Source organism: Rhododendron vialii, chromosome 8a (assembly GCF_030253575.1).
Source record: "Rhododendron vialii isolate Sample 1 chromosome 8a, ASM3025357v1".
Lineage (NCBI taxonomy): Eukaryota > Viridiplantae > Streptophyta > Magnoliopsida > Ericales > Ericaceae > Rhododendron > Rhododendron vialii.
Genome location: NC_080564.1, coordinates 14,906,999 through 14,917,723, shown reverse-complemented (window position 1 = coordinate 14,917,723; position 10,725 = coordinate 14,906,999). Strand labels below are relative to the sequence as shown.

Sequence of the window (10,725 nt, the reverse complement as noted above, 5' to 3'; positions counted from 1 at the left end):
AGTTTTGTTCATCTTCCACTTAAGAGGGTGAACATTACCCTCTTTCCTATTGGTTGAAATGGTGTGGATCTTACCATAAAGTGTGTAGATCCCATCACAAAGTAATATCATGCTTACCAAAAAAATGTATTGCACGGGTGAGACCTGCACCATTTCAATCACAAAGGTGATGTCATGCTTATTCAAAAGTGAATTGCACGGGTGGGACCTGCACCATTTCAACCAATAAGATGGAGGGGTAATTTTCACCCTCTTTCAAGGAGGATAATTTTCACCATTTTTCAAGGAGGGTGAACAAACAATACCTTAGATCTGAAAGTCATCCATGATTGAGCAGGATTTATTTTTTGCAATAATTTTCTTCTCAATAAATATAACCAAAGCATTTGTGAGAATTCATATTCCATCCAATGTTAAAAATGCCCTTTATGGTCTACTATTTTTTATTCCATGGAGGCCACTTTGTATAATTTTGATATTTAAACAAAAAATACTTAGATAATTATGAACATTTGGAACCACAGGGAGGCCGTAGCCTGCATAAGCCCATCTGTGCTTACGTCTTTGCCTCTATGACTCTTCAAATCCTACAAAATTGAATATTCAGCTTTCGAAACCACATTAGGTGGCAACATTTTTCATTTGTACTCTCTGTTTTATGGTAGTGTAGCGTAGGAATAGAAGTCGATAAAAATACGTTGGACAATTGACCTGCTATATCAGGGAAAGAATGTTTTTTTGTCATAACCAGTACAATAAGAGTATCGTCTTGCTACTTTTGACCCTAACTTTTCACGCCAGATATTGATAAAGAAATGAAAGAGTCGTACTAACTAGAGGACAACATAGTCGCTGAAGATGAGTCTAATGAGCTGTGTATCCTATAACTTTAGTTTCTCCATTGATTAATTCGTATTTTGGAATTTGCATGTAATAATTCTTGAGAGCTTAAACTCTGGAATCTCTGGAATTTCAATTCAGTCGTCATAAGACTATACTTTCGCTAATTATTACTCCGTATTAGTTGGTCTTCTAATTAATGAAATCATACTATTAAATTAATTAAAGTATTTTGAAACAATGTTTAAATAACATTTTCAGAAATCCAGGCGTTACACTCCAAACATAAGGTTTAAAAAAAAAAAATCATGCTCACATCACATGATATGCTTATTTGTTTGGGTTTGATTCCTTCCAGGACCATTTTGTCGCTCGACAGAAGGGATAGGGAAACATGTACTGCATTTGAACGTAAGGGCAAAATTGTCATATCCTGCATACCTTTTTGACTGATGTCATCCTATTCCATCACGTCAGCATTGGTTGGGTTCACCACCAAAGAATAGTAAAGTGTAATGCAATGATATTTTCAAGAGTAAAAGGGGTGACAGTAACATTTCAGAGGTTTCAAGGGGGTAACAATGTAATAATAATAATAATAGTATATCCAAAGGAAAGGGTGCCGCTATTCGCAGCCCTCTATTTACTCCCGTAGCCCACTAAATTTCGGTAAATGATTGTTGAAAATCATATATAACATTTCAGTAAATTGCTGTTGAAAACAAGATTATATTTCAGTAACTACATGTCGAAAATATGTTCAACTTTCGGTAAACAACTGCCGAACATGCATTTTCGGTAAACATCTGTTGAAAAAAATATTATATTTCGGTAATTGGATGCTGAAAATATATCTCAATTTCGGTAACTAACTGTCGAGTATAATTGAAAATTTTTAACGGGCTATGGGAGTAAATAGAGGGCTGCGAATAGCAGCGCCCAAAGGAAAATAGCGCTCCATAGCCCATACTCCTAAAAGCAGGGGTCTTTAGTAGTAATAATAGCTCCAAGGGGACAACTCCTGAAAAGATGCCTGGAGGGTTTGGAAATGGAGGAGACGCGGCGGAGGAAGTGGTGAAGAATCGATTTCTAGGGTTTCTCCTATGGCAATCAGTTCAATCAACAGTCCTATACTTCCTCTGCAAATCTCTCCTCCTCTCGCCCTTCGTTTCCAACCCCTTCACCCCCTCCATCCTCGGCTGCTTCGCCTTCTTCACCTTTCACCTCTCTCTCCTCCTCTTCTCCGCCTCTCTCTTTGCGGTGGCCTCGCCGCAGCCCCACACCCCGGCTTCCCCCTTGGAGCTCGTCCTCGGCCTCGTCCGAGCCGTCTTCGTCTCCGGCGGCCCGCCGCCTCCCCCTGAGTTCCGTCGCCGGGCCAGGATTTCCCTCACTTTTTTCCTCTTCGTCGCCTCGTCTGCTCTCTCGGGCTTCTTGTCTCTGATTTCTGCGTGCTGGAACAACTTTGGCGACTCTGTTGGTCAGAAATACTACTGGCGGTTACTGGGAACGCTAGGGTTTAGAGGCCTTGCCGTTGGGTTCTTTTACGGTCTTTGTTATCTCTACAAGAAGAGATGGGTTTTACAGTTTCCTATTATTCAGGTTGGACTTCTTTTTCTCAAGTTACCATTCTTGTGCTTTTTGTGTTTCATCGATCAATACTTCGTTTTCGTGGTTTTAGCTACAAAATAGTAGTATCCTGGTTATGAACAGTTTTCAAAGCACATGAAACCTTATCCAAAAGGTTATATCTGCGTTTTATATGGTCGCACTTGATTGCCATTGGTTTTTTTCTTTTGAACAGCTTGATTTTCATGTTATCCGTTATGATTGTTTACATCATTGAATTTGAGTAATCTAGTGCAGAAATTTCACCTACAACTTCTGTACTATTGCAAAAGCTTGTCACCATTTTACGCAAAACACTATATATGAAAATGTAACTTCTTTGTAACCTTTTTAATGATGACATTTTACGAAATATTTTCTCATTATAAATCATTTTTCTGAAATATGTGCTTCACTTTAATGGGGCGTGAGCGCTAAAGTTCCATGAATTGACAAATATAGATAGTTTTAGTTAACGATCAAATAAATGCAACAGAAAAGGGACAGGGTAATCATATTTTTGCTGATGTTACTTTCTCGGCTCTCTTTGCACTTCCTTTTTCTTTTTTTTGCTCTACTTGAAGTTTTCTGCACTCCCTTCTCCTATGTTCCATCTTGCCACAAGGATAGCATTCGATTTCCTTACTTGGTTTGGATGTTCCTCTTGACTTGTCCCTTGAGTCATTTTTGGACTTGTCATGGTCACCAAAATTTGTAGTTCTACTTCTGCTTTGAACATGAACCTTAGTCCCAACCATAGGGGCCTTCTTTTTCTTCTTTCCTTTTGAATGAACATGTAACGTTTCATCATGGCCATGGTTTACCATCCCATTAGTAGTGGAATTACTGATTGTCACAACTGTTGTTTGCAACAGTCAGGCAACGAGCTGAATAATGATAAGCACCATTTTCATTCTAGACAACCAATTGATAAGCCCTTGGAAGTCACTCATGTGCTCTGCAAACTATGATCATCTTTTTATCTCAAATTCACAAGCTTTCTGTTCAAATAATCTTTGTTTTGGTGCCGTTTTCCGCTTATACATGGCCTAAAGTTTCTTCCATAGAGTGTGTTCATTACTTTTAGCCACTTATGGAACATGCTTTGATCAGTTTGAATTAGGGCAACCGTTTTTTCTATTCATTATTACCTAGTTCATCGGTTGCTGCTTTCAGCTTTTTAGTGTCACGATAGATTGGCAGATAGAAATCTTTAGTGCTGGACATCCTCTACTTTTAGAATTGAATTTAATCATAGCACTTGAATGAATCAATTTGAAATTTGGATTTGGCTAGAGTTTATGAAACCCCTTCAACACATAGCCACTACACTGGTACAACTTGTTGGAAAAAACTGGGATGTTTTCTCTCATGGTGTATATAGAAAAGAGGCTAAATATTGTAAACCACAACAACCAACAAGGGATGAAAATTAAAGTAAACAAAATGCTACTTGAGACATTGAATTTTGATGGTTTGGAAGGTGCGTACAACAATGGACCATGGTCAAAGACTGATGCTGTCATCCACCATAAAATGATCAGGTTATCGACAATTTCATGTCTAGTATCAAATTAAAGGCATATAAATATCACCAAGGGGAGGATTTCAGCAGTATCAATGAAAGAACAAGTTTAGGTCTCACCAAAGTGGATATGCCAAGCTACTCCTTTGAAAGCGCTGTGAACAATCCGCTCGGATCAAATTGGAGAGTTTGTACCCTAGAAACCATCCAAATCACCAATAACTTCACGTTCTTCATGATCATTTGACTTATACCCTACCACATCTTCCTCCTTTCCTCCATCTGCATCTCCATTTTTCCACTTTACTTGTTCCCTCATCGTCCTTATCGAATGGAGGAGAAATCTAATGGAGAGAAGTCAAAGGCTGAAGGATGAATAGAGAAGGCGTTGATAGAAAAAATATGATGGCTTTTATAAACTTACCAATCCAAATTTCAGGCAATGATCCGGTCCATTGGTCGTCATTAAGGGCTTGATAGGCTTAAAAATGAGAAAAAAAATTAAATACAAATATCTTGAAGGTGGATACTTAAGCGCGCACTTGATGCACCTTGCGCTTGACCCCAAGGCCTGCCCTCTATGCGCCTCAACTGCGCTTCGCCATCCTTGCCTCGCTTCAGCATATTGAAGGGTTGTACATGCTTGGCTTCAGGCTTAGGCGTGTGCGTAAGTGCTCTTTTTAAAACACTGCTTAGATTGCTGTACATCGCGTATATTATGTGCCATGAGACAGTGGGGAAATCTTTTCTCGTCTGTAACAAAATCACAGTGTAACAGGCTGTGGTCATTAATTTTCACAATATCTTATCTAAAAAGCAAAGTTGCATTCATACTCAAATTACAATATCCATGTCGTCCTGAGCACTCATCTCTGATATTTTGTGAGTATATCTGTTAAATTTCTCTGCAAATTTCAGGCGGAACTTAATTATGATGAGATTTTAACCGTTTTTTTTTTTTAACATGAATCATGAATAGGACAATGATATGTCAAATGTCGAAATTTTGATAATCACGTTTTGGAAAGTGTCTAATAAGTGTCAATCGCATATTGACTTCTAAGCCACAAATACCCAAAAAAATGTCAATAAGTTACTAAAAGAGTGTCGACAGGTGTCCGCAGAATATTTTTTATTTCTTTATGGAGACAAAAAAGAAGTATAGGACACTTTAGAGTGCCCAAGAAGTGTCGGTGTTTGACAGGTGTCTGAGTTGGACACTTTAGAACGTCCAAGAAGTGTCTGGTGTCCGACAGATTCGATTTGGACACAATGACGTTACCTTGTTGAAGTGTCCCTGCTTCTTAGAAAGTGATAATCTGCTCCTACTATTATTGCTGGTCGTTTGTAATGTGTTTTATTGAAATAATACTCTTATTAGGGTAATGTGTCCCTATTTTGCAAACAAAGTACAAGGGGATTACAAATATTACTTTAGGTTCTTTTTTTCTTGAAATTGGTATGCGTAGCTTGAGCCCAATACATATTTATTATCATGCATGTATTGTGGCTAATGATTTTAGTTTCCCATTCCAACAGCGGCCTCCTTTCTTCAGCTTCAAGATGGGGCTCCCTTCAGCTTCCCTACAGGCTTTAAAGCTTTCTACTGCAGCTTACCTCTTCTCAGCATTGTTGTCATTGTTACTCCCTTATGAGTTCAAGGGTCAGGTCACAATGGGGAAAGTACTTGCGGAGCATATCATCTTTTACATGGCAGTTTTTGTGATTTTTCTCTGTTGGGAACTAAACCATCATTTACATCAGGTTAGTTGCCCAATCATAATGATATCTGTTGCGCACTTTTTTGCCTTTTGATAATCACGATTTTGAATATATTGTCTCGAGTGGCATGGCACACTATTTCTAGTATGTCATGTGTGAAACTAAACATGCAACAACAATTTGCTTCGGTTGACTTCTTTTTCCTATGGGTGCTTTCAAATCATATATTTAGGTTACGCTTCTGCAATTAATGTTATAAGAGAGTCTATACATCTTGCTCTCAGTGTTGTTGGGCCTGGTGCATGCTCAACCCCCTCATTTGGGTGTGACCTACATAGCAATCCTTGGATAACATGGTCTTTATTGGGGTGCAATTTTGTTCACCCTCTCCTTAAAAGAGGGTGAACATTACCCTTTTTCCTATGGGTTGAAATGATGTGGATCCCACCACAAAGTAATGTCATGCTTACCAAGCAATACGCTTTTTGGTAAGCATGACATCACTTTGTGGTGGGATCCACACCATTTCAACCAATAGGAAGGATGGTAATGTTCACCCTCTTTAGTGGAGGGTGAACAAAACTCAACTCGTCTTTGTTGGGTTTGACTTTTGATAGAGGTTTTTGAGGTAATGAGTGGAGATAGATAGATAGAGAAATGAGAGTAATAATTGTGGACAAAATTTTTTGGGAACTGTGCGCAGAGGGAGTGGTTGATTTTAGAGACCCAAAGCGAACAGTCATAATGTCTTCTAATTTTTTTTCTTTCTTGCATATAGTAAGCCTGTGTGTGTTTCTAGTTGGGATTGTACGTGTCATGCTTTTATCTCCATAGTCCACTTTTTGAGTTATTGCTGCACGTAATCAAACTACCGTTGCCTATATAGGTGCTACATACGAAAAGGTTCATATTTGCTCCCGCAAAAGGATCAGCCGCAGCAGAAACAAATCCAAGTGAACCTCTTCTTGCAGCATTAGAGGAGAGCATACCCAGATCTCTTATGCAATATCTTGCATATCTGGATCTATGCATGGTTTGTGAGAGTGATGTTGATGCCTGGCGCCGGGCTGCCTTCTTTGAAGAAACTGGTGAGACTTACAAACGAGTTATAGCTATATGCTTGAGGCCTCTGGAGCAGTTTGCTTCCAAGCTTGGAGAAGGTTTAGAAAGTAGTTCAAGTGGCAAGTCATTCCAACTAGACCACCAATTGCGATTGCCAACAGACTCGCAACTAAGTTCAAGGCTTCATGAACTGTTTAATGATTTCCAGGTACAAAATCTGTGATTATTTAGATTTGCTGATTCATATTTTATGACTTCCATACCTTGCCGTCTTTATTTTTTTTGCATCTTGTTGTTCAGATTAGCATTTTATCATTGTGTCGACTTGCTTTCTGAATGTCCTGTGCGATGCTTTAGGTAGGTCTGGAATGTTGTAAGCACATATTTAAGTTGTGTGCTGACGTAAATTGCTCAAGCAAACTAAAACTCGTCTGGGCCTCCGCTTGGGCAATTTCCATCAAAGCCCGATGGGCGACAATTTGCCATTAGCATTTGCCGGATCCTTGCTCGACCATTGCTTGCAGCCTGATAATACCATCACTCTAGTCTATCAACTCCAAATTTGCTTGACAGTCCTTACGGAACAAGTTGTTGGAAAAAACTGAACTTGATTCGTTTCATTCACTTAAGTACAGATGGAAATAAATTTCCAACTGAATAAAATGGGAAATATGGAAATATTTAAGCTGGCATATAATTTCCATTGCGAGTCAGATGACTTTTAAAGTTTTATTTAGTAACTGGACCAATGCTTATTTTTAATCACCATGCAAACGTATGTAACTCTACAATCTTGTTTTGAGGTTCAAAATGAAAAGGCTCAATTGATATCTGAAAATAAAAATATGTTGAGTAGCTTTGTACGTCAAACTGTTATTGCTCCTAAGTCCTACCAAACCAAATCCCAGTGAAGCCTTGTGCCTTAGTTATTGGATTTCAGGGACAAAATATTGTCCGCCATTCGCTCGGTCAATGTCTAGGTGTTCACTTATATTTAGTACATTCACATCCTTTTTCACAACATCCTCCCTTGTTAGTTTACGTCCTCCCTGCCTCATAGTATTTCCGTCAATAAAAATCTGTTTGCTTTTCTTTATTGATCCCTCTATTGGTTCTCGTTATATCTTTGTACGTAGAACCACCTTAGTGTTTTTTTTTTTCTATTAACTTATCTAAATTGGGGCTACTTCCAATGCACACATGTTTTCATTTGTAATTCTTGTTCATAATCTCATCTCACATCCACCTTAACATCCTTATTTCAGCTATACTCATTTTATTTGTGTATTTCCGTGGTTGCACAACACAATAATTGCCATCCCCAATTGTATTCTTGGAATTATAGTTCTGTAGAATTTTCTTTCAATTTTGTAGGTATGATTCGAAAGAGAAATACAGAAGAAGCACCTCTCCACTTGGCCAACCTTTGAATAAATAGATAACGCTGTCTGAAGTCTCCTCGTTATTTTTTACTATGGATACTAAGAAAACAAAAAAATGCTCACCTTTTTATATTAGAAAAAATGTTTACCCTTTTTGTTTCCCACGTAGGGAATGAACAATTTCAGTATCTTGTTATTTTGAAACTTTTTTTTTCATACCTACAACCTTGTGAGGCATATTTTTAACTTGAATAATCCATTAATTTCATTTTGTTTTTCTTTTACTTCTTTCCTTCTACTTCTAATAACTACATTTGTCTCCCCATTTTGAATGAACGATCGGTGGTGGGGGGCAGTTAAATGCAAAAAATAAGATTATGGATTATTGAAACCTATGGGGTCCCAGGGCCGCTACTGGCCCAGTGCTCCCACCTTTCCTCTGGTTGTTAACAGGTTGAGATAATACATCAAAGCACAAGGGTGCAAACTTCTGCCAGCATTGTTGCTTTGTACAGAATTTACTAATCACTTGTGCTGACAAGATGGTGCAGATTTACCTTTTTATTATTACAAGGTCTTGTAAAAAATTAGTCTCTAGCTTTATGTTGGTAATTTATATGTTGTATGTTTTTTCCGATCCAGCCTTTCGTAAATGCCAGATTAGAAAAAGCTAATAATCCGTGCCAAAATTTTTATGCAGCTATGTGTATGGTGTGCCCGGATCGTTGCCTCTCTAACTATACATTCGCACAAGGAGGACCGATTTGGAGTTGCTCAACTCTCTGGTAGCAATTCTGCTGTCATCTCAACACTCCTGTCTTGCTTGCTTGCTGTTGAAACATTCATGGGTAAGAAGAACAGTTTGCAGTCCTCGCTGGGCTCTGCTGGTATTAAGTGGGCCACAGCGAGCACAGGAAGGAGAGACGCAGCTGTTCTAGGCCTAGCAGCGGGGAAAAGAAGAGGTAGCCCTCTCTACTCTAAAGCATATTGCATGGCTGACGTTCTAAGGACTTCAATATATTACATCGTGTCTGGGTTTCACGATGAGATGCTGACTAGTGCCAAAGCAGGGCTTCTTGACAAGGAATGGATAACTAGTTGCAAGCCTGTTTATGGGACCCGTGAGCTCCTCTTGCACAAGTTACGCCTTTTCCTTGATTTCCAAGCCAACTAATGCATTTTTTTTTACCTAGGCTTTTCTCTGTTTTAGTTTGCATCTCATATTTTGATGAGGTGTTTTTTGTTTTGGGGAAATCCAGAATTTTGTTGCGGAAGTTACCTTTTAGTTTTTCCTTCTGGTGCTGCAGGTTGTGCAATTAATTTCCCCATTTTTGTTTGGAATATAATCAAAACTAAGAGTCTCTAATATCACACTGAATTCTCGTGACAAAATTTGTGTTAGATACTGATCTGGAAATATTTCCACAGATCCGGGAGAGTAAAAACTTATCTGGGATTGTGGAGGGGAAACTAATATAACCAAATAAAATAAAATAAAATAAAATAACTAATCTAACAAAACTAATGTTACTACCTTGTTTTATTCAGGCTTACAAGATTTCAAGAAAAAATGTGGGTCTTTGTCGAGATAAAAAGTCATTTGTTTTGTTTGGTAGATAAAAATAATGGCATATAGAATTAAGGGAAAATTTCACCCAGGCACTTGACTTTTCACACAAATTACACATAAACACTTGATCTTTCTTAAATTTCATATAAACACCTGAGCTTTATAAAAACTCATCAATTCAACACCTGACCTTTCTTAAATTTCATATAAACACCTGAGTTTTCTAAAAATTCATCAATTCAACACCTGTCATCACCCCTCTGTCTAAAACCAAACGGAATGGTTAAGGTGCTCCAAGCAAGTTAAGTGCTCCAATTTTTAATTTGTTTGAACCAGTGCGAAGATCTTATTTTTTCTGATTATATTATCCTAAAGAATCATAATTAATTTTTTACTCTAAAGCTCTCGTTAGTCAACTCTAAGAAAGTCGTAGAATCAAATATCTCTTAGGGCTAACTAACGATAGCTTTAGAGTCAAAAATTAATTATGACCTTTTAGAATAAAATGATCAGAGAAATAAAATCTTCACATTGGTTCAAACGAATTGAAAATTGGAGCAATTAATTTTTCAACCATGTATAGACCGTTTATATATTATAAAGTATGGTTAAAAAAATAAGTGCTCCAATTTTCAATCTGTTTAAACCGGTACGAAGATCTTATTTCTCTAATCATTTTATTCTAAAGGGTCATAATTAATTTTTAACTCTAAGACTATCGTTAGTTAGCCCTAAGAAATATTTGATTTTACGACTTTCTTAGGGCTGACTAACGAGAACTTTAGAGTAAAAAATTAAGTATGGTTCTTTAGAATAAAATGATCAGAAAAATAAGATCTTCACATTGGTTCAAACAAATTAAAAATTGGAGCACTTAACTTTTTTTGCTTGGAGCACCTCAGCCATTCCGTTTGGTTTTAGACAGAGGGGTGACGACATGTGTTGAATTGATGAGTTTTTAGAAAGCTCAGGTGTTTATATGAAATTTAAGAAAGGTCAGGTGTTGAATTGACGAGTTT

At 37.7% G+C, this 10,725-nt stretch overlaps 1 protein-coding gene across 1 annotated transcript; it reads left to right on the top strand.

The window, feature by feature from the left end:
• Nucleotides 1-1,828: 1,828 nt before the first annotated feature.
• LOC131336169 (uncharacterized) lies at nt 1,829-9,528 on the top strand. The gene is made up of 4 exons (XM_058371902.1): nt 1,829-2,439; nt 5,510-5,734; nt 6,579-6,962; nt 8,837-9,528. Exons 1-4 carry the CDS (start codon nt 1,870-1,872, stop codon nt 9,308-9,310), a joined length of 1,653 nt encoding a protein of 550 aa, XP_058227885.1. The 5' UTR covers nt 1,829-1,869; the 3' UTR covers nt 9,311-9,528.
• The last annotated feature ends 1,197 nt before the right edge of the window (nt 9,529-10,725 follow it).

Excerpts from the sequence above, each read along its gene's own strand:
- LOC131336169 (XM_058371902.1), top strand. The coding sequence starts at position 1,870 with ATGCCTGGAGGGTTTGGAAATGGAGGAGACGCGGCGGAGGAAGTGGTG. Across the intron at positions 2,440-5,509 it reads TACAGTTTCCTATTATTCAG|CGGCCTCCTTTCTTCAGCTT; the intron begins GTTGGACTTCTT and ends CCATTCCAACAG. Across the intron at positions 5,735-6,578 it reads TAAACCATCATTTACATCAG|GTGCTACATACGAAAAGGTT; the intron begins GTTAGTTGCCCA and ends TTGCCTATATAG.